This window comes from Plecotus auritus (assembly GCF_963455305.1).
Source record: "Plecotus auritus genome assembly, chromosome: 3".
Taxonomy (NCBI): domain Eukaryota; kingdom Metazoa; phylum Chordata; class Mammalia; order Chiroptera; family Vespertilionidae; genus Plecotus; species Plecotus auritus.
In genome coordinates, this window is record NC_137772.1 from 147,788,464 (window position 1) to 147,813,573 (window position 25,110).

Below are 25,110 nucleotides of genomic sequence, written 5' to 3' on the forward strand. Positions count from 1 at the left end.
CAATTGGGAGCAATCAGACCTGCAGGGGAGGACAGTTAAGGGCAACCAGACTGGCAGGGAGGGCAGTTAGGGGTGACCAGGCCCAGCAGGGGAGGGCAGTTAGGGGCAATTGGGCTGGCCGGGAAGCAGTTAGGCATTGATCAGGCTGGCAGGGGAGTGGTTAGGAGGTTATCAGGATGGCAGGCAGAAGTGGTTAGGGGCAATCAGGCAGAGGCAGGCAAGCAGCTGGGAAGCAGTAGTCCTGGATTGTGAGAGGGATGTCCGACCGCCCGTTTAGGACCGCCTAAACAGGCGGTCGGACATCCCTCAAGGGGTCCCAGATTGGAGAGTGTGCAGGCTGGACTGAGGGACTCCCCCTCCCCGACCCCGTGCACGAATTTTGTGCACTGGGTTTCTAGTATAACTACTAATGATGTTTAGATTCCTGGGTTTAAATGAGGATAATGCCTGTCCCACTGCCCACATAACAGTGTTGTTGTAAGGCTTTAAATGATTACACTGAAATCTATAAATGAGATTTAGAAAAGAACAGCATTACAATTATATGACTTTCTTGATTTTGCTCAAAGGATACATTGATAAAAAGAAAGCTGTCCTGAACCTCCCCCAAGACAGCAACACAATGACTAAATCACTCTTCTAAGCTGTAAAGATGTAAACTAACATCATTAAGGGCCCAGAGTGCAGTATTTGGAGGCTGAGAGATTGGCAGACACCAGAGTAAAAGGCATTGGTATGGTGCCATACAGCTCTCTCACCCCGTCACTACCTTCAGGGCACAGGGCATGGAAACAGCAGGGGGCAAACAAGCCACACTTCCAATAGCAACCACTAGATCTATTCGGAGAAAATGTCTGCCCACGAGAGAGGACGAGCCAGAGACCTACGGCTTTAATAACAGTGAGCGCTGTGGTACTGAGGAAGGCAATTACAGTTAAAATGTTCTCTCATGCTCTGCTTTGTGTTGACTGGGAATTACTGACTCCTATTTTTATTTCTCAATTTAGAGTTCTGGATGCAATTGCAGGGGCACCTTCTAAAATTCATGAACATTTTGTATTCATAGAAATTCAGATATCCTAACTTTCCCACTAAATTAACTGCCTGGAGTAAGTTTCAAATCAAAGGAATTTTCTAATAACTGTGCAGACATGTCATTTTCTACGAGAAAGGTTAATCCTGTGAATGCAAGTAATCTATGAAAACTGCAGGATTCATGTCCATTGCACTCTAAAGTCTGCAATGGCTTAGAAATCACTAAAATGCCCACCTTCCAGTAAAGGAATCCCCAGGAGAGCCAAGCTGAGATTCTAGAAAGCCTTAACAAAGGAGTTTGAAATACCAAAGGGGATCAAGCACTTTGCTCAAAATTACTACATATCACTTTTGTGATTTGGGATGAGTCATCTATACATATAAAAGCCAAGTGACCAAAACAACCGGAACGACCGGAAAGACCGGTTGCTATGACATGCACTGTGGCTGGCCAACCGGCCCAATGGGGGCGGGGCCAGCCAACCAACCTCTTGCGGCCCTTCCCCCCAGCTGGCCCGGCTCCCTAGTGGCCCCCCCACACCCCAATTGGAGTAGGGCCGGCCAGCCAACCTCCTGTTGCCCCTCCCACCAGCCGACCCTGGTCCCGATCGCCCCCCCACCTCGATCAGGGGTGGGGTGGGATGGCCAACCTCCCATGTCCCCTCCCCCTGGCTGGCTGTCCCCGATTGGCCCCTATCTGGGCAGGCCGGCCACACCCTATCTGTACATGAATTGGTGCACCAGGCCTCTAGTCTAATATAATAAAGTGAATTATTACATTTAGTATCTTATATAGTATGGAAATATTACTATAGCTGCAAATTTTAAAGAAAGTGCCAGAAATAGTTTCCATCTTTTTTATACTATTTACAATAGCTTTTATTGTAAAACAAGAATATTTACAAAAAGCAAACAGGATTAAAACAATGTCATTATTTTTATTGACTTATTTTAATATAGTTTGAAGCCCATATTTTTCAAATATTCCATGCAAATGTTTCCCTCTATTCTTCCTAATCACTGTAAGTATAACTAGTGAACATAAATGGCATTAGGAAATATTTCTCTTCAAAGGCTATTCCACTTAATTATTATACAGAGCATGCTCAGCAGGAGCTTTTGATGCCAGCGCAGTTTTAAGCCCTTCATGGACTGAATCCTTTTTATTACTAGTGGCCTTGCCCCTCATCCATGAAAATAAAATGAAATATAACAATGTACCATATGAACTGGAACATTTTCTAAAAAATAGTAAGTTGTAAATTTGCTTTTGAAATCATTTGAAAAGAAGTTTCATATATAGTTTACCATTGGTTATTATTTCCCACCTACCATTGTACAGATACGGGAATCATGAGAAGTGAGAAAGTACAGCCTAAAAATTATTTGCAAATAAAATAAAAAAATATGAAGACTAAATTGGCTATGAAGTTGTTATAATGTAAAATTTTATAGATATTTAATTAAACATGTTGATTATGTATTTCTGAAATTTGGGGATCTATACATTTCTTAGAGTTTAGAATCTCAGATATTTTGTGGACATTGGACACTGTATATAATCCCTAATGAAACACCATTTACAGTCCACCAAGGGGTTCAGTCCTTTTCTCTGGAAAGGACTATGCTTGCAGATCATAGACCTTCTTTAAAATGTTCTCTACAAAGGAAAATAAATTAATTATAAAAATAAAGTGTGGTCCAAAGAGAAAGAATGATTATCTCTAAATTACATAGTGTTTTTTAAAAATCACAATAATTTTTATTAAGTTATGGTGTGCTTTTTTCCGTTCACTTAATTCAATTAAGCATTTATTTATTATGTGCTTTAAAAATAATTTATTGGCCTTTTTCCATTCTAGAAAAGGCACACCAGACAAGTAATGGACACAAACAATTCTTCCTGATAGATTAGATGCTAAATATGAGAACATCTTATGAATACTGCAAGCAGTCATTGGAATGCAGGAATAATTGTTAGGTCAAGGAGGTAGGCTGGGATACTGGATGTGTGAGTTTCAAAAGGAAATCCTTGCTCTCACAGACAAAAATGAGTTCCTGAAATAACGTTTCAAACACTGTTCTATTAAAAAGGAGATTTTGGTAATAATTTTATTTTCTGAATATTTTACCTTACTTTTTAAATATAATCCTATCTAATAAAAGAGTAATATGCAAATTGACCGTACCTCCACCACACCCACCAGCCAATCAGGAGCGAATATGCAAATAAACCCAACCAAGATGGCTACAGCCACAGAGAGCAGGAGGGAGGCTTGGGTTTCCCTGGCAATGGAGGAAGCCAAGCTTTCCGCCTGACCTTGCTGGCCCAGGCCTCCACTCAATACTACAAAGTTTCAATGATAGAAAATAAATAAAGCCCAACAGAAATGGCGGCAGCCACAGAGCTGGAAAGAGCAGGAGGCTAGGGTTGCCCGCGGCGATGGAGGAAGCCAAGCTTCTGAAGCCCTGGCCTGCCTTGGCCTCCGCTTAAGGCTACAAAGTTTCAATTATAGAAGATACATAAATCCCAACAGAAATGGCTGCCGCCATGGAGTGAGCAGAAGGCTTGGCTCCACTCCAGGCTACAAAGTTTCAATTGTAGAAGATAAATAAACCCAAGATCCCACGGCCTCTGCTTGGGTCTCCGGGGTGCATGGCCGGCCTGCAAACCACCACAGGCCCCTTGCCCAGGCCGCCACATGCCCCAAAGGAACCCCCACCCTGATCCGGGACACCCTTCAGGGCAAACCAGCTGGCCCTCACCCATGCACCAAGCCTTTATCCTATCTAATAAAAGAGTAATATGCAGATTGACCATCACACAACACACAAGATGGCTGCCCCCATGTGGTCAAAGATCCTGCCCCCATGTGGACACAAGATGGCCACCACAAGATGGCCAGTAGGGGAGGGCTGTTGGGCAGAACCAGGCCTGCAAGGGAGGGCAGTTGTGGGCGATCAGGCCAGCAGGGGAGGGCAGTTGCGAGGGACCAGGCCTGCAAGGGAGGGCAGTTGGGGGCAATCAAGCCTGCTGGGGAGGGCAGTTAGGGGTGACCCGGCCAGCAGAGGAGGGAAGTTGGGGGTGACTGAGTCTGCAGGGAAGAGCAGTTGGGGGGAGCCCAGGCCTGCAGGGGAGAGCAGTTGGGGGGTACCAGGCCTGCATGGGAGGGCAGTTAGGGGTGACCAGGCCTGCAGGGGAGGGCAGTTAGGGGAAAACAGGCTGGCAGGGGAGCAGTTAGGCATCAATCAGGCTAGCAGGGGAGTGGTTAGGGGGTGATCAGGCTGGCAGGCAGAAGCGGTTAGGGGCAATCAGGAAGGCCGGCAAGCGAGCAGTTGGGAGCCAGCAGTCCTGGATTGTGAGAGGGATGTCCGACTGCCCGTTTAGGCCCGATCCCACTGGGATCGGACCTAAACGGGCAGTCGGACATCCCTTGAGGGGTCCCAGATTGGAGAGAGTGCAGGCTGGGCTGAGGGACAACCCCCCCCCCCCACCATGCACGAATTTCGTACACCAGGCCTCTAGTTATATATATATGTGTATGTATGTAATACACACACACACACACACACACACACCTAGTTTCACTATTAACTGAAGGAAAGAATCAAAGTCTACTGCACGTCATTATACATTGTATCCTCAAATAATTTATAATGAAATCTCAAAAATCCCAGATCTGAACAATAAAATTCCCGGTTTAGGAATAGAGAGATAGGAAAATCAGTCTGTATTGGCAGCAATCTAAACCTAGAATGCTTTTGGCAGTAGTCATGTTACTTCAATTAGTTGAAGTGATACTAATGGCTTCAAGAAAAAGTAATTATAGTTTCTGTAGGGTATTATTATATTACTAGTGGCCCAGTGCATGGATTCGTGCACACTGAAAGGAAAATAATTAGAAGAAATATTTTAATATTACTATTTGCCCTTTCTCTGTAATGAAAGTGTCAGTGCCACCCCCTCACCTGCCCCACCATCCTGCCTGCGGGGTGATCAATCAGGGCCGGCCCCCCACCCAGCTCACTCAGCACTTGGGAGCCAGGCAGCAGACCTGCCCCCACTGCTGCTGACGCTGGTCACTGTCTGCGGGGCGATTGGCGGGGCCATCGGGCCCCCGCTCGCACCGGCCTTGGCCTGGCACCGCCCGCTCCCCTGCTCCACCACCCCGCTGTGGTCCAGCTCTCATCTGGGCCCATCAGGGCTGGAAGCACCTCCACTGCTGCCTGTGCCACATCACAGACACCCACCATGTCCGCGCCACCCCCTGTGGTCAGCACACATCATAGCGAGTGGTCGAACTCCCAGTCGAGACAATTTGCATATTAGGCTTTTATTATATAGGATATTATTTTTGAATGGATATGGGGCAAAGCCACTGATAATTAGAGAGCAGAGCACATGAGGGCTTTAAAGTTGTGCTAAGTATCAAATGCCACCACTGAGATCTTGCAAAAGTTGCTTTATGAAATAGGTGACTCACTTATAGTTGGGAGATTATATAAAAATCTATGCTGCTGGAGTGCTTTTAAAGGCTCTCAAAACCATGTGCTTCCCTAAGCAAGCTAAACATCCACTGACAATCTTGTTCAGATTAATTCTTTAGCAACCCCTCCGGCAACCCACAACATTTTCCCCCATATAGGTCAAATTTCAACTAGTCCTATGTTTATATGCATTCTGGTTCAGAAAAATATGAGAACAATTAGCATATTCAACATTTAACTTTTCCATTTACCAAAAAAATGTTTTAAAATTTAAACTTGTAATAAAAGTGATATAGTGCTTACATGTTTACTGATAACATAAGAATCTGCAAAGAACTACATCAGAATGTGTATCTCCTTTATTAGTGTTTTGTAAAATTAAAGTATTTCTACATGAAGAAATACATTTTTTAAATTACTATTTTTCATTTACTTTTCACAGAATTTAAAATGTTTTATTAACCTGAGACAATCTGCTTCCAATATGAGAATGCCAAGTAAAAAACACTATTCCAAATAAATGGGAAAACAAACCTGTTAGAAGACTTGACATGCAGTGTTATTTATAGCAGCTCATTCTACTCAAACCATATCCGTAAACTTTACTAAACCATTCAGTGAAACTCCAAAATCAGAGGCACTAAAGCAACCTATGAAGCACGATGAATAGTATCAATTATTAAAACGACACACTCTGCTCTACTCAGGTTGCTCAGTTGGTTGGAGCATCGCCCTGCCAACCAAAAGGTGGTGGGCTCAAATCCTGCTCAGAGCCCATACCTTGGTTGCAGGTTCAGTCCTGGTCAGGGGGTGAAAGGGAGGCAACCAATCTCTCTCTCTTTCTCTTTCTCTCTCTCTCTCTCTCTCTCTCTCTCTCTCTCTCTCTCTCTCTCTCTCTCTCCCTCAAAAATCAATAAAAACAGCCCTAACTGGTTTGGTTCAGTGGATAGAGCATTGGTCTGTGGACTGAAGGGTCCCAGGTTTGATTCCACTCAAGGGCATGTATCTTGGTTGCGGGCACATCCCCAGTAGGAGGTGTGCAGGAGGCAGCTGATCGATGTTTCCCTCTCATTGATGTTTCTAACTCTCTATCCCTCTCCCTTCCTCTCTGTAAAAAATCAATAAAATACATTTTTTTAAAAAATCAATAAAAACATATTCTCGGTAGGGATTTAAAAAATTGTTTATAAAGAAAGAAAAGCCAATGACACATTCTGTGTGTCTCCCAGCTTAGTCAACTTCTACTTCAGCTTCCGTCAGCAGAGTAATTTTAAAGTATTGATTTAATCAAGGCACATTTAAATATTTTCAGATTTTAGCACTTTGTCTATCAAATGAACAATGACAAAAAATGTTAACAGCAAATTATACTTGATGAGTCAGGAATTTTATATTATGCTAAGTGATTGACTCAGTAATCACACTTTTAGAAAACTATTCAAATACTATAGTAATTACCAGGAAGGGAGAAAAGGCAACACAAAGATGTTCATTCAGAATTATTTATGAACGTAAGTTTTGAAAAAATGACTAAGAGGCTTAGAATGGGGGTAAACATTTTTAAGCAGAGAAAAAGTTAAAATGCTCATGAAACAGGGTTAAGGAAAAACAGCGATACACAAGAATAAACCAAATTGGTTCAACAACCTAAAATGTTTGTCAAAAAGAGGAAAGTCATATATATATATATTATATATACATATATATATATATAACAATTTTTAGATACAATTTTTAAAAGATTGTATCTAAATTTGTTCTAATTTATGGGACTTACATGTATAAATTGTAAGTATTGGCACTGTGTATTTTCAAACAGTATTCAAGCTCATTCTGTAACCTCCTCACTAATAATATCATTCATTGCAAGCATTTCATTTTCTTAAAATTACATATCATCTAGAGCCCCGATGCACAAAAATTCGTGAAAGAGTAGGCCTTCCTTCCCGTGGCTGCCAGCACCGGCTTACCTCTGGCACCGGCTTACCTCTGGCACCTGGACCCAGGCTTCCCTCCTCTGGCCGCCAGCAGGCACTCGGGCTGCTTCTCTCCTCCAGCTGCCCACAGGCACCCAGGACCCGGGCTGGCTTCCCTCGGGCTGCCCGCAGGCACCCGGGACCTGAACCAGCTTCCCTCAGGCTGCCCGCAAGCACCCAGTACCCCAGCCAGCTTCCCCCAGGCCTCCCACAGGCACCTGGGACCCCAGTCGGCTTCCCTCCAGCTCTGGTTTTGTCAGGAAGGATGTCCAGAATGACGTCGGAAGATATCAGGTCTAATTAGGATATTACCCTTTTATTATTATAGATTCTTGCTCTTTTAAATAGTAGTATTGCAATTTTACTTACTTTACCACAATATTTCCTAAACACCGAGCCTTCAGTTTTTGCATGTTGTCATCCAAAATCATAACTGCAAAATAAAATACAAATAAATGCTTTGACTAAAAATACGTGACCTTAAAGCATAAATGTTTCCCTATTTTCTATATTCAACATCAAAACTGTAGCTTAAAAAGAGGCATCTTTTAATTCCTGTAAGACCATCCTATATAATAAAGAGCTAATATGCAAATGGCTGTCACACCCTCACACCCTCACGCCGGGGCTGGGGGACCTGAGGCCGTGCCACCCGCCCTGCAGGGCTTGACGGGGGTGGGGCCAGCCGGGTTTGGGTCTCACGCGATTTCAAGGCACGCGCAGGTGGGCAGGGACTTGACTCTGGGTCCTGTGTTGCGTCCCAGACTCTGACAGGAGGGAGATTTTCATATACATTTTACTCATTTTCTTTCATCTCTGACACTTCTATTATAGAGAAAGGGAAAATAGTAATATTAAAATATTTCCTCTCATTAATTCCCTTTTAATGTGCATGAATTTCATGCACCGGGGCACTAGTTAATATATAAGTAAGCGAAAATGTCTCACAAAAAATGTAGAATACATGCTTTTGATTTCTAACAAGATCATGAATTCTCCTTAGAATCTTCCATAAAGACATTATATTGCAAACATACTAGTAATTTCATAATCTATGTTCATATCCATTTGAACATAGCCTTCTATTCTATAAAAAAACATTAAAAATATGTTCAGCTTTTCAAAAATTAAAGGAAACAAGTAAAGTTTTAAAATATACCAAAAAATACTTCAAGCACTAAAAATAAAGTACTTAAAAGCCTGGAAATCCTATTTTTCTGATGTAAGACTTAATATCTACTTACAAGCCTTACAGGTCAGTTTAACCTTCCCAAATATTATCCCAGTGCTTTCTGTGTTATACTGTTAAAATCCTGAATGATTTTAGATCAAAGTATTATCCACTTTCAGTAACCTTAGTAGAACCTGGAAATGAGGCTGTATCATCATGTTTTAAGCTTTAATAGATTCTTTATGTAGCTTCATCCATCCAGGTTATTCCACTGAAAGAAGCTATGAGAAAAGAAGGACATTATCCCCAGAAAAAATTAATCACTCCCTTCTTTGTGTGCCCATAGCACTTCGTTTTAAAATTCCATTCTGACAATTATTAGCAGGGCAGCTATCTGTCTCTCACTGGATTGTGAGTTCATTAAGGGTAGAGGCCAAGCCTAATTCATCTTTGTTTCCCGGAATCCCAGTACAGTGGCCGTTTACTATGTGTCCCTGAGCACAGTCTATTACCCCTTCAATTTCCCTATCTAAAAAGTGAGGGTAATTCCTTTCTCATGGTGTTGGTATAAGAATTACTTGGGGGTGGAAATAAAGTGGCACGCTTGTATAAGATATTCAATGAATGTGAAGTTATTTTATAGTATATTGAATGTTTTTCACACACACAAAAAAATGGTACACTTTCTTTTCTCAAATAAATGCTGCTTTTTATTCTAATATTGAATGTTACATTATTCTTCTGAATCTCTGAAAAGCCACAAAACATAAAGGTCGTGAGTCATAAAGTCACTATTTCCTTGGTTATAAATATTTTAGTTCTAATGTTTAACCTGTAATGGCTTTCAGACAATAAAAAATGTCTGTACTGAAAATCCATGAGGCATCAAAGCTTAACTCTTCCTTACAACTGGATATGAAAACGGCACTGAAACTACTGAAGGGAAATGTGTTCCACATCTCCCACATCTTCAGTGCCTAAAAATGGCTCAGCACTAAAGCAATTTTTCTGACAAAAGGAGTAGGGATGACAGAACTGTTTAAAGTAAAGGGAGGATTTCACTAACACTGGATTCGCCTTTCCAAACCTGGAGAAATCACTGACTTCACAGAATAGCTATTTCTGCCCTTTAAAAAAAAATCTTACGTGTCTTTTTATAAATATACCTGCTGGGTTAAACCAAATGATCCACATTATCTTAACTAGTCATTGTCCTAGGAGGAAAATACAATGTTTTTAGGTTGGAGAAGCAAAAGACAAATATCTCAATTTTATAATTTACATGCAAATAGGAACTATTATGCAGGAATCATACTCTGTCCCACAAAGCTGGGTTTTCCTCACAAATCTGTTAGGCTAAATCGTGTGACCTTATGCAAATACCAACTTGGGCGCCTCATTTTCCTTGTCTGGAAAATGAATGTATGAGTCTGCATCGAGTCAGTCCACCTGGCTGCTCTGAGATATCGGCACCCTTCCCAGCTCAGACTTAGTGCAGACCTTCCACAGGCGGTCGCTGTGCTAATGCTTCATGGTGCCATCACAGCACAGCAGCCCTCTGAAGCAGGTGGAGTAAGGAAATGGAAGGTTTGCAAAGTTAGATGACGTCCCTAATTATGCAACTAGGGAATGGAGCCCAAGGGAATGTACTGAGCTATTATAATCACTACCAACAATTTAACAACAAATACTGAAGGATATTGTGGATGAAAAGATTTTTGTTTTTAGAGTCCTTATTCTTTATATTTATTACTAGCCAGAAGGTTCAAAAGCCTTATCATCACTCCTAAATTTTAAAAAAGTAGCATAATGAAAAAAAACAACCTGCAGCTTTTGTAACAAAAACAAGCAAATAAACAAAAATAAGTAAAACACAATGATTTGCATTGTCTTCAGAAGCTAACCAGCTATGTTACCTTTGGAAAGTCGTTTAGTCATTCTGGGCACCAGTTAGTTCATCTTTAAAATGGTACCAATATCTCTGAATTCAATATACTTCAGCATGAAATAAAATAATGTATATAAAGTACTGGTTAACTAGCAGGTTTCATAACATAGTAATTTCACATCCTTATATTTTTTAATTTAAAACTTATTTTCCAATTACAGTTTATATTCAATATGATTTTTATTAGTTTCAAATGTACAGCATAGTGGTTAGACAATAATATACTTTACAAAGTGTTCCCCTAATATTCCTAATACCCACCTGGCATCATACATAGCTATCAGAATATTATTGACTATATTCCCTATGCTGTACTTTACATCCCCATGAATATTTTATAACAATCAATGTGTATGTTTTAATCCCTTCACCTTTTTCACCCAGTCTCTCAACCCTCCTCCCTTCTGGCAATGATCAGTCTGTTCTTTGTATCACATCCATATCCTCAACATGCCTTATAAATGATATTATTTTCTTGGTTAAAATGTCACTTAGGACATGTTATTGGAAGCCTATAATCTTACTTATGGTCAAATTGGCTAATAAAAATTAAGGCATTCCTTATTAATACAGGTATTCATTCAATCAAATACTTACTAAGCACCTAGCATGATTCATGCAATATGATTCACGCTAAACACAAAAAAAGTACCAAATTTATTAACCTCAGATATTTATAAAAATCAGGGTCATTTCTCACCATTGTATCCTGGAACACACTTTCCTGCTTGCCCTGGAGGAGGTGTTTTAGAATTGCCTAATCCAATGCATGACGCTGTAATTGGGGATCCAGTCTCTGGAAAAAGAAATATTTATCGTTTAATGTTTCAACTTGAGATCACGATTTCTTCAGTGTGTTCTCTGTCCTTCTCCACCAAGTTTGTCACAGAATTGAAATGCATGAGAAGATCAATAGTGCCGATGCATTATTTAAAAATGAAAAAAATCCAGTAATTTATGCTATCTTGACATTTTAAAAACTTGAGGATACATAGAGTAACACATATAATAGTGCTTCTTTTAGGGAAAAGAAAGCCCTCACTAGTGTTTTCGGCTGTAAATGGCAGGTGCCAAGAATGGAGAATTGTGTGACTGGGAGAGGTTTACAACACATGTTATAAGTGAAAAGTTCTCTAGAAAAGATGCTCTTAACTCATCTAGAGTTATTTTCTCATTTTATCACGGCAACGTGCAAAATATTTCTGTTATTTATAACTTAGTCTCTGGAATAAGTAACCCAACCATCTTTAAAACTATATGAACAATATCATACTCTAATATTTTAAAGAACTACCTTTGCCTGGAGACACTGGCATCTGAAGCTAAATTTACCAATGCTTTATCAAAGTGCTCTGGGTCTGTTTTTCCTGGGTTTCTAGAAGACCCAAAACATAGAAAGAAAGATATTTACACTATGCTGCTTATTTCAGCAAGACCAGAGACTATTAGCCTGCACTGAAAAGCAAAAATGTTAAATTTCTTTATCTCGAATGGTAACACTCAGAAAAATAGCAGCTGTTATATTATAACTTAGCTCTGAAAGTGATTAGTTTTATGAAAGAGTTCATTTGTTATTATTAGTAAATACAAGTTTAAACTTAACAGAATCTTTTAGATATGAGTTTTGTATCTGTGAAGGGGCAGGATAAGAGGGGATTGATAGTGAAAATTTTCAGAACTACTCGCTTAACATTATACACATGCATACACCCCAGGGACTAGTTGCCAACCCAATCAGATCCAAAGTAATCCAAAGTATTAAAAATATCTACCTTCCTAAGTACTCAGAATGTATTCCTTCCACTATGGGCCCTACCATAATTTATCACACAGTTTTATATCACTTTAGAGTGATGGGAAGAATTTATTACTATTCTTTACTTTCTGGCAACGTTCAGTTTATTATTCACATTTTATGGATGGTGGCTCAGCTGGCATCAATAACAGAAGATGGACTCTTGAACATTAAAACACAGTCCCTAAGTCACAGCCCGGTGCTTATGGTGCTAAGCCATATGGCCACCACTGAGGAGGAGCAGCAAGTACCCAGAGCAGACGTTTATTATGTTTAACAAAGAATTCTCAAATCTTTTTTCATAGCAAGACAGAAAATGGGAATGTATCTTATGAAATGGAATCCATCCGCCATGCAGCCTCCTGGCCATTCCCAGCACAGTCAAAGCAGGGGAGGAGATCCACAGGTTTAGAAGGGTCGACAGCATTTTCCCCTTTGCTTTTTAACAACTAAGTGCTCACCTCAGCTGTCCCCCAGAACTGATGGGAGAGACAACGGCAGCAGTGATGACAGGAAGCAGCCCTGTGGAGTGAGGTTCTTAAAGGTAGGTGCACAGACAGAGCAGGCGACATAGGAAACAGTGATGCTGGGGCACATTAGGAAAGGAGATATCCCCTTCAAATGCTACTGTTCCCCCTCCCACCCTTGTGGGAAGCAGCTGCTAACGTAAATCTGCTATTTTAAATCTTGCCCAGCTGGCGTGGCTCAGTGGTTGAGCATCCACCTTTGAACCAGGAGGTCACAGTTCGGTTCCAGATCAGGGCACATGCCCAGGTTGCGAGCTCGATCCCCAGTGTGGGACATGCAGGAGGCATCCGATAATGATTCTGTCTCAACATTGATGTTTCTATTTCTCTCCTTCTCCCTTCCTCTCTAAAATCAATAAAAATATATTTTTTAAAAATAATAAAAATAAAGGAAAGCTTATCAAGTTTAGTTTATCAACAGGGGTACTCCAGTCATCTGAATTTCAAACTCACCACATTTCTTAACAACATAAGGCTTCTCAGCAACTTGTCAACAGATGGCTGAAGACCCTACACAGTACCTTCTAATGGCTCTAGTTCCTGCCACCTAAAAGAAAAACAAAGAACCACTACATTCAAACTCTAACTGCACCCCACTTCAACTCATCTTACTGTGGATTCCTATACAAGACACCAGCACTCTGCTCTTCCTGTAAGATCAGAGAGTGTGGGAGAGGAGGTGAGAATACAACCTTGTCTTAAGTAAGGACATAAGAAAGGATCAGTGAAGCACTGTCGATACTGACTGCCTAAATAAGCTAACATTACACATACTTCCTGAGATTCTTAAGCATCTTTGTATAGTGATTACATATTTATAACCTTTTAACCTTCACTTGTTTTGTTATAGTTCATAGTTGTAAGACGACTATGAAAAGCATATCTTTAAATGATTATTTTCAATGAATTCTAAGGGCAGTGAAAAGGATTATCCAGTCAGTTACTTAAACTATATGATATTACTTTATACCTTGAACATTAGCAATTTGAGTATCTCATTGACCTTATTGGGATATCCATTTAGGGGATTCGAAAGAAAAACACACACGGATGGTAGTTACATGAAAATGATGCAATTGGACAAAGTGCCAGTTCCTAGGACTCTAAGCATAATAAGGAGTCATACTTAGGACAAAAGTGGGATGAGAAAGACCATCATGGTAGTACAGAAACTTTATACCTCTGAATTTCCTGAGGCCCCAAAACTGAACCGCCTGTAGGACAAGCACACACACGTGTGGGCACAGACCTCATAACCGCCTGGCTCTCAGGCTGGTGCATGTGCAGAATAGGCTCTGGATAGGGAAAGCCCCCAGGCGTGCTGCCGCCCTTAACCAAACTCCAAGGGCCTCCTCAAGCCCCATTTTAAAGATGTCCTAATGCCCTGACCGGTTTGGCTCAGTGGATAGAGCGTCGGCCTGCGGACTCAAGGGTCCCGGGTTCGATTCCAGTCAAGGGCATGTATCTTGGTTGCGGGCACATCCCTAGTGGGGGGTGTGCAGGAGGCAGCTGATCAATGTTCTCTCTCATTGATGTTTCTAACTCTCTATCCCTCTCCCTTCCTCTCTGTAACAAATCAATAAAATATATTTAAAAAAAAAAAAAAAAAAAAAAAAAAAAGATGTCCTAAAAACCTCTGCTTCACACCGCCCAGGCTACAATGAATAGGCGAGCAGTTACCCAGGGAGATAGGAAATCCAAGCATGACACTGTGACTGAGAAACAGCTACATTAAACAATATAGAACATTTTCTTTGAAGAAGAGAATACAGTACTGCATTTGGAGAAATCTTTTAAAAGACCCCTAACTTAGAAACACACAATGCTTAGCAATTCAACAGCACAATTTCTTTAGAGAAGAGACAACCAGGAAGAAGATGGCAGGGAATTGAAGAATGTGAAGGATAAGTTACCTTGGCACATTTATATGCATACTGCATTAGAAGCTAATACAGACACTTCACTTTTTTGTATGAGTCTTTACTGCCTCACTCTACCCTGTTGCATTAGTGAGCTGTTACCTAAATGAATTCTTCTTAACACTTGTCACTCTAAAGCAGGGCTGGGGAACATCCAGCCAGTGGGCCATATAAGGCCCAAGAAATCATTTTAGGGTTGAGCTAATTAAATATTTGACCAAATATAGCAGGCTAATTTTTAAGTTGATCATTTTATATGGCCCACAAATGATGTTACAAATATCCAATTGGCCCTTGGCATAAAAAAAAAAACAGTTCCCCACCCCTGCTCTAAAGGAAGGAAAGAGAAGTAATATACATTATATTTTCAAAGAGAAACTATGCTGTGTACCATGCTAATGTTTGTGTGTTTATATATGTGTGTATACATGCAAAAACATAGTGAGGCCTAACCAAGAAAATTTACCCTGGTGTGCGTAGTTCTTTCAGAGAAGGAGAAGAATGAATAGACAAGGCACCTCATGAGGGTCTCTGAAGAGAATTCGAAGGGAAGAGAAATCACCCACACTGTGTGTCAAAGGAACAAAAATCCTTGTGACAGAGTGAACCCAGTCTCTCACATTTGCAAATGGAAGCAATGGTGGTATGTATCACTTATTAGCAAATATTTATTGAGCAACTATTATAGTTTAGGTTCTGTCCTTAGAACTGGGGATACATTAATAAACAAGAGTAGGGATCATCATACTCTACTTATATTCTAGTTGGAAAGAAAAATAAAAAAGAAACACATGTAAAAGTAAAACATAAGGCCTGTTAAAGAGTGATACGCATTCAGAATATGAAGAAAGCATAGGCAGGGTCTGAGACATAATGGAGAGATACTGCAAATTTAGATTATGCGGCCAGGAAAATCCTCCCTGAGAAGGTGACATTTGAGTAAAGATGGAAAAAAACAATAAGGACATGTGTCATTTACATATCTAGGGTCAAAGAATCCAAGAGGAAAGAACCAGAAGTGCAAAGGTCCTGAGATAGGTTTATCCCTAGGAGGTTGGAGAAGCAGTAAGGCAGCCAGTGTGACTCAGGCAGAATAAATGAGGAAAGTATTAATAGAAAAGAAGCTCAGAGAGGTAAATGAGGAGACAGATCATAAAGACAACTTCAGCCTGGCCAGCATCACTCAGTGGTTGAACCAGGAGGTCACAGTGCAATTCTCAGTCAGGGCACATCCCGGTTGCAGGCTCAGTCCTCAGTAGGGGGTGTGCAGGAGGCAACCGATCAATGATTCTCTCTCATCATTGATGTTTCTCTCTCTCCCTCTCCCTTCCTCTCTGAAAACAATACAAATGTGTCCAAAACAAAAACAACAACTACTTCAAAGTCCTTGTAAGACTTTAAGCTTTAAGTCTGGGTGATGCTGCAAGCTAATGAGAGCTTTTGAACAAAATGCTAATGAATCACAACAATGCAAGTAAGATTTACTTACACATTTGTACATCATTTAGGTTCTATTAACAAGTTTATTTTATTTGGGGTTTTGAGAGAGATGTATGGGAAGAAGTACATGGACAGACATAAGCTATATGAGAATAGTTGACTAATGGTAGAGATTCCTGTGGCTTCCTCAACATCAGGAACCAATTCACAGAAGAATTCACTAGACTTACAGAAATGCTAAGGCCTAGTTGCATGGTATATGGGAAACGGCCCACACAAACCAAAGATGATAACTTTTGTTGTTGCTGTTAATCCTCACCCGAGGATATTTTTCCATTGATTTTTAGAGACTCGAAGGGAAGGGAAGAGACAGAGAGAAAGAACATCAATGTGAGAGAGACACATCAGTTGGTTGCCTCCCGCACCCGCCCTGACCAGGGCCAGGGATGGCGCCTGCAACCTAGGTACATGCCCTTGACTGGAATCGAACCCAGGACCCTTCAGTCTGCAGGCCTACGCTCTATCCACTGATCCAAACCGGCTAGGGCAAGATGATCACTTTTGTTATATAAGTGTTGGTGTGTATACAGATGAATACAACATTTCTGAGTGGCAATTTGTCAATTTAAAAAATCCTTAAAAATGCACATACCCTTTAACCTAGTTGTTCCAGGTAAGGGATATATACAAGGAAATATTTGTAGAAGTTCACAAATATTAAGCAACAAAGACATTCATCACATATTATTTATATTAAAGTTTAGAAGATTATCCAAAAATATGGAATGGTCTATATCAAGTAGTAATGCAAAGCCATTCAAACACTCTAAGATATATCTGATTGGAAATAATTCTCACAAAATGTTGTTTAGAAAATTTGTAAAACAAAATACCCAATATCATCTTTTTTAAAAAATACCTGTAATATACACTGAGCAAAAATAAACATCTGGGCAAGACACATTAACATTTTAACAGAAGTTACTTCTGAATGGTGAGCAAAAGGGATATTATGTTGAAGAGTTCAAAAGGTTCCATCTATAACATTGGAATTTGTCCACAGTGGGGATAAAAGGGGCTGCAATTTGTTTGCTACCCCTCCTTACACATGTCTTCTCTTTTTTAATATGGGTCACCTTTTGAAGGATCTGACAAATAGAAAAAAAATGGAAATGATACCTTGTTTCTAGGCACAGGCCTTCAGAATTTTAGAACACTGTTTCTGGAACCTCTGAGCAGCATGTAAGATGGCCTCTTACTGTAAATCCTCCAAGATAAAAATGCCACTGGCAGCCCAGCCGGCGTGGCTCAGTGGATGAGCGTCAACTTATGAACCAGGAGGTAGGGGTTCTATTCCGGGTCAGGGCACATGCCTGGGTTGCGGGCTCAATCCCCAGTGTGAGGCATGCAGGAGGCACCCAATCAATGATTCTCTCTCATCATTGATGTTTCTATCTCTCTCTCCCTCTCTGAAATCAATAAAAAATTTTTTTTAAAAAAAATGCCACGGGCAGGTGTTTCTATCAACCATCTCCAGCCATTCCCAGGCAGGAGAATGAAGTGATCTTGGACCCACCAGCCCAGCCCATTCATCACTAAGTACCTCTAAGTTGTATCAATCAAGAGCACCCTGAGCAAACTCCCTGGCTGATCTCTGCCCCTAGCCCTGATACACAAAACCATGATATATGGTTGTTGTTTTAAGCCACTGGGTTTTGAATTTTTCTTTTTTTACAAAGTAATAGATTCTTAAAACACTCACCACTAAAAATATTACAAAATATTTCAAAAGAGAATGAGTGGAATTCTCAAAAAGAATTGGGCACATAATTATATGAAAACATTCTCCTAGCCTCTGACAGTTGGAATCAGATATTGTCTGTGTGCTTTGAAAATCATTGTGTCAGCAGGACCACACACAGTCCAGTCCTGGACATTTCATCCTCAGGAACTGTTTGCTGATAAGTTAATGCATATTTTTACATGATTTTAGGCTCCAGTTCCCATCATTGAGATCAGAGTACTTAAAAAAAAAAAAAAAAAGCAAATCACAGAATGCAATCCCATAATGAACAAGAGAACAGAAGAAACAGAGGACTCAGGGAAAAAGAAAAATATTGTATGTTACAGCTATACTTCCGTTGCAATCTTTTCTTATTCCAAGAATTATAATTAAAAGTCAGTCCTTCAATACATATTTATTAAATATATTCCACTCAGTGAAAGGCATTTTTTGGGGGAAAGGGAACGTCCAGGGTGAAAAGATATGGTAAACAGAAATAGCAGCATGTGCAAAGGTAGAGACGTTAGACCATGTAGGGAATGCCTGCAAGTTGTTCAACAGAGCAAAGCTTGGGGGTGGTGGGTAGACAAGCGATAATAAGAAACAAATGAGATAGATGAACAGAGGCAGATCCCGACGTGTTTTCTATGCAATGTTAAGGAATCTGGATAAGTCCAGGAACACGGGGAGACACAGAGGGATTTAGCAGAAGCAATTTGCTCAGAATTGCATTTTACAAAAATCTCTTCAGTAGCAAAGTGGAGCACTGCACCAACAACCCCAACCCAGGAAATCAGTTTGATGTTGCTGCTCTGATGTCCTGGAAGATGAGACTAAATTTGAGGCATACTCAGGATCAAAAGCTCTTGGTGATTGTTGGGGGGTGGGGAAGACAGCCCTGGAATTTGGTTTACAAATAAGAATTAGCACAGAAAGAAGAGTAGGTATGAGTGAGGGTTAAGAAGAACACAGTGGCTCTGTACATAAGCGGTCCTGCACATCCGGAACCCTGCTGTCCTGCCTCCACTGTAGTTCTAGAAACACTACATTTAAGCAATATGGCTTGAGAAGCTGGTGGCCCATGCAGAGAACTGAAGTCCTGGAAGTAACTAATTCAGCAACCTAGTACCATGGAGGCATATGTATCACAGCATCGTCATGGGCATAGAAGCAATGTGTAAAGAAACCATTCTCTCCACCTCTGAATCTATATAGTGAGCCATAAATAACTTGAATGGTGGTATCAGAAAGAAAGCAGAAAAATGAGACGTACCCGTGAAAGAAAATCAATTTAATCTTTGTGTTCACAAGATGGTAGGATTAAAGTTTAAAATACTTAATTCAAAGCAGCCTACCTTTTCCTACTGGAAGCAGCCCATTAATTCAAACTGTGAGACATCAGTCTTATCCCACACCCTTACCAGCACGCTGCCTCTGACTGTGGAGAAACTCATAAATAACCTGCTGTTGAATTAGATAAGAATACAGCACTAATGAAGGTGTAAGACATATGGAGGGAGAAGTCTGGACAATGCAGAACAATGAGAGTTCCAGTTCTAATCGTAACTAGCTAGTCGACGTTGGGAAATTTATCTGTGATTACTTTCCTCATCTATAAATTGAACTCTTACATTCCAAGTTTTCTTGAGTCTGGATTATGGACAGACCAGGGTGCTAAAACGGCCTTTACATTCATGAAGGGTTATTTATAGAGAGGAAAGGAAAGAAAAACATTTATTGAGTGTTACTGTGCACCAGCAACTCTGCTGCACTGTTTGTATATATTTCACTTCATGTCAAGCTTTCTACAGGCCCCTGTGAAAAAGCCTGAGCAGAGCACGGACTTGCCTGTAGCTATAGTCCAAGTGATTGAACCAGGATTTAAACACAGTGCTATTAGGGTTCCACATCACTTTTCACTACCTTTTCACTTTTGCAAGAATAATCATATGTTGTTTTCCAAATAAGAACTAACAGCAAAAGAAGAATCAGGAGCTATATTGTGGGGCCGATAGACCCCCAGTGCAGGAGTTTATATGCAAATTTTCAGACAGTAAGGTTTGTCAAGGAAGGGTTTAAGAATTCGTTTTCTTGATAAAGATCTACAAACACATGACATATTTCACCATTCTAGATCAGATTAAGTGTGATTCTTGCCAAGGGCAGATTTAGAATAGGTATATTTCAAAGACCAAACCAACTTTGTATTATTAATCGATTTCCCAGTGTTTAGTATCTTGTCTGATATAATAATGAGCACAAATAGAGATTCTTAAAAGCAATTCTATTTACCCTAACTGCTTCATGTATAGTAATCACATTTGAAAAATACCCGACTTGAAGTTATTTCTATGTTTAATGCTATAAAGATGAAAATGTCTGATTCAATGACCACTATTTGACTTGGGGCATTATTTTCAGAAGGATTAACAATTTGTAAACAGTGATTCACCTTCAAAAGAGAAAGAGAAAGTCTCATCAAGCCCGCCTAACATTTGGCAAAAGATTATTCCCTCTACAAACCAAATTCACATAGTTTACCTCTAAGCTCCTGCTTCTCAAATTATCAGTAAAAATTACCTACTTTAAAGTAAAGAAGACTGCTCCAAATGAAAAAAAAAATGTGGTTGCCAGGCAACAAAGATAACATCGGGTCTTTTTTTTTTCTCTCACCAGATGGATACCGTCAGCATCACTAGCTGAACATTGCTGAGATGGCATTGTGTCAATGTAACTAACTGTTCTTCCCTCAGTAACAACTTCTCATGCTAAATTATATACATTTTCTTTTCCATGAATGAATAAAAGATATACATTTCTTTTCGAACATTACATCAAGAAAAGGAAAAATATAGCAGTGATTCATTCCTGTTACCAAAGACTGCATTGTACTATTAGAAAGCCGCATGAAGTATACACTGAACAACTCAGTCCATGGGGCAATGGCATTGCCAGTCCAGGCCAACCCAGCCTTTTGATGTCCACAGTGTGCATTTCAGAGTCTGCTTCAACCCATTTGAAAATCTTTGAAAATCCAAAAATGTACTTTAATGAAAACTTTTCACCATAGCCCAAATTTGATGGACTCAGAAATTAAGTAAAACCCAGAAGCAAGGAATGACAAAGAGTTGAAAAATAAAACCTAGGAAGACAGCATTTGATTGAACAAGGAATATTTTACTCCAAGATCTGCTGTCAGAGGAGCATTGGCTAGAGACTACTGGTTCCCAAACCACAGAGTAAAGGTTTTAAATCATTAAAGATTGAGTCTTCAAGGTAATGTCACCAAGAAGATGTTTTCTTCATTGTCTTGTCAGTCATATAGAGCCTCTTATGTATTCACCCTAAGAAGGAATTTTGCGGGAAAATATACAGGATTTTGCAGGGGGCACAAGCTAAGTATGTATTCATTAGAAGAAAGGCGCTCATAGCTAGCACATAGTTGTAAAATGTTTTTGAAAAGGCAGAAATAACAAGTGTCATAATGCTTCTGGTGTTGAATTCCAGACATGGAGAAAATTGCCTATTATCAGCTGAACTTAGAACTACAGACTGACAGATTGAAACCTTTCTGCAATAAGTACATCAAATCTGATGCACAAAAGTGGAATGTTAGAGAATGCAAAGGTAACAAAGGAAAAGGATGATTCAGAAAAAAAAAATGGCTTAAACTTTGATACCCTACCTATAAAATTTTCAAATCCTGGCTGTATTCACAATTAGTCTACTTAGAAGGAACGAGACAGTGCTATATTTGAGTCTGTACCATCTCCTATAGAAATCTCTCCCCAGGATAATTACCATTAAACTATAGAGACTTATTCCATTTTGTGTTTTTGATTCTTGTAAGTAAAATATATTACTGTCTTTTTAAAATATCCTGAGCTAATGGATCTTTCCAGATAAACCAAAGTATGAGGACTAAATTGAGCCAGCCTAACCAATTTTTGAGTTCACAACTATTGTCCCAGTTGTCCTTTCTCAGGAAATATGTCTTACCAAACTGCAAAAATAAGGATTATCACATCAAGTAACCTTGACACATTTTAATAACACAGTATGAGGATGTGTGCGCTTTGAGGATCAACGATTTTGATTTAAAACTGGCATGATTGAATTTGCTGGAGCCTTTGGGTCCGCTTTAATAAAATCCAGAATTATCAGATTCCTTCTCAAAGGAGGAGGATTTAGGCTATATACAGAATATGGTTACTTCAGAACTAGCAATCACAATTAAAACTGCAGCAGGTCAATCAAACAGGGAGAGAAATACTGTGATTACTGCAAGATGTAGGAACTCAGCCAAGAAGGCTCAAGGCAGATAAAGTAAGATCAATAACTTTAATCGTCACCAGTGTCTCAATCCATTAGGTGACTGTTTTCCCATTGAAATCCCTCCATGGGGTTTTAAAAATTCTGTGAAAAAGTTTAGTCTTCCATTGAAGTGACAGAAACAAAACAAATAAACGAGCCACAAAATCACCCAGTGCTGCTCAAGTGGCTGGGCCTAAGGATACTTGAAACACTTTCAACATAAGCTCTGTATCTTCTCATGGGAACACACAGATATGTCCTGCCAGCAGGTAGAAGGAATCATGGATTCTTTTGATCTAAACCATTTACCAAGTTGTCCCTTATAAACACCATTATGGAACTTGAATATTCTAACTTTGTAGCTGTTGTCTTTGATTAACTGATAGCAAGTGAAGGAATGAAGTGTTTCTACCTAGGATTAAATAGCATTAAAAAGTGGGAAGTCAGCTCAGATGGTGTGGCGCAGTGGTTGAGCATCGACCCATAAGCCACGAGGTCACCAGTTCAATTCCTGGTCAGGGCACATGGCCGGGTTATGGGCTGGGGCAGTGGTCAGCAAACTGAGGCTCGCGAGCCACATTCGGCCAGCGAGCCGCGGTTTGCCACTCTGTTGACTGAGTTTGCTGACCACTGACCTAGACTCTCGATTCCAATAATTACAGGCTGTTGTTGTTCCTTGTGATTAAGCCCCTATCCCAGTGGTCGGCAAACTCATTAGTCAACAGAGCGGCAAACCGCAGCTCTCGAGCTGCATGTGGCTCGCGAGCCGCAGTTTGCCGACCACTGGGCTGGGGTGTGCAGGATGATGTTTCTTTCTCATCAATATTTCTATCTCTCTCCCTCTTCCTTCCTCTCTTTCTAAAAATCAATAAAAACATATATATTTTTTAAAAGTGGGAAGTCAAACTGTCTTGTTACAATCATTTCTAAACCAGTGGTTCTCAACCTTTCTAATGCCGCGACCCTTTAATACAGGTCCTCATGTTGTGGTGACCCCCAACCATAAAATTATTTTCGTTGCTCCTTCATAACTGTAATTTTGCTACTGTTAATGAATTGTAATGTAAATATCTGTGTTTTCCGATGGTCTTAGGTGTCCCTGCTAACGGTTCTCAACCTGTGGGTCGCAGCCCACAGGTTGAGAACCGCTGCTGTAGGGCCTAAGACCATCGGAAAACACAGATATTTACATGATATTTACATTACAATTCATAACAGTAGCAAAATTACAGTTATGAAGTAGCAACGAAAATAATTTTATGGTTGGGGGTCACCACAACATGGCAAACTGTATTAAAGGGTTGCGGCATTAGAAAGGTTGAGAACCACTGATCTATACTAGTAAAAGGGTAATATGCTAATTAGACCAGATAGACTGATGTAATTCTGGTCATTCTTCCTGACAAAGCCAGTGGCATGGCCAGCCTGCAAACCACCCACAGCCCCTCGCCCAGGCCTTCCCTGTCTCCCAGTGGGGACCCCCACCCTGACGGGAGTGTGGATGGCCTGCAAACTGCCCAAGGCCCCCTCGCCTAGGCCAGCCCCGCCCCCCAGCAGGGACCCCCCCACACCCTGATCCAGGGCCCCCTCAGGGCAGGCCAGCCAGCCCCACCCTTGCACGAGGCCTCTATTCTATATAATAATCTATATAATAAAAGGGTAATATGTAAATTGACCCTAATGGCAGAACGACCACTGGACCAGTCACTATGAGGTGCACTGACCACCTCTTGGTCCCTTTCCCCGGGCTGGCTCTGATCACCTGATGGCCATCCGCAGCAGGGGGCAGGACCGGCAAGTGGGCAGGAACAGCCGACCTCTTGGTCCCTTCCCCTGGCCGTCAGGCACCGATCACCCAATGGTGAACAGGGAACCGGGGGTGGGTGGCAGCGGGGGGTGGGGCCGGCTGCAGGCAGCTGGGAAGGATGACCCTGATCACAGGCCAGGCCTAGGGACCATACCCACACACAAATTTCATGCACTGGGCCTCTGATGTTGTATAATAAACTGGAAAGAAAAGAAAGGAGAGGGGAGGGGAGGGGAGGGGAGGGGAGCGGAGGGGAGAAAGGAAGAAAAATAAAACCTCGAAAAGGAATGAATTCTAATAGGTTTTGGGTTTTAGTAGTCAGTTTCTGAAATTTAATTCTTTTTTGTACTTGGTCATTCGCTCATAAGAAAAACAATTCCTTTATAGTCATCTTGAATAAAAAAAAAAATCCTTTTGAAGGACACTGTGCACTGAACTGACAGTTTTTTCTTCTAAACCTGTGCTTTCTGTCTGATTTGTGGAAAAGCTGTTCTTAGAACTAAAAATTATCTATAACAGTACACTGCACACCTGAGGATAATGACATTCTGTCTATTTACTTTTTGGCATATGAATTGCCATATCTTGATGGAACATATCTGTTCTCTTAATTTTCCCTTTTTAAATTATGATTATAGCATCCCTGTTTCTCTATCTTTATGTAAAAAAAATATGAAAAATCTTTTCAATAATCCAGATGCTTTCAATCACCCTATCTATAAGTTACTGTGAAGATTAAACATCTAGGTGACAACAATTCATCTTTTATCCAGATTACAACTCACCTTTCTACACATAGCAAGACCAATTTCCTTCATGAGAGCATGAAATGCTTACATCATTAGAATCCAAAACAAGGGCTTAATGCTTCAGTAATGCTGAACTGAGACTATTCTTTATTTAAATG

At 40.5% G+C, this 25,110-nt stretch overlaps 1 protein-coding gene across 1 annotated transcript in view; it reads right to left on the bottom strand.

Annotated features, from left to right (window-relative positions):
• The window catches only part of ACSS3 (acyl-CoA synthetase short chain family member 3), a 195,958-nt gene that overhangs the window by 30,804 nt on the left and 140,044 nt on the right, over nt 1-25,110 (bottom strand). The window contains exons 10-11 of the mRNA XM_080661591.1: nt 11,319-11,414; nt 7,869-7,932 (exon numbers count right to left, since the gene is read on the bottom strand). Of these exons, the coding sequence (XP_080517717.1) occupies nt 7,869-7,932; nt 11,319-11,414 (160 nt within the window). The remainder of the gene's footprint in view (nt 1-7,868; nt 7,933-11,318; nt 11,415-25,110) is intronic.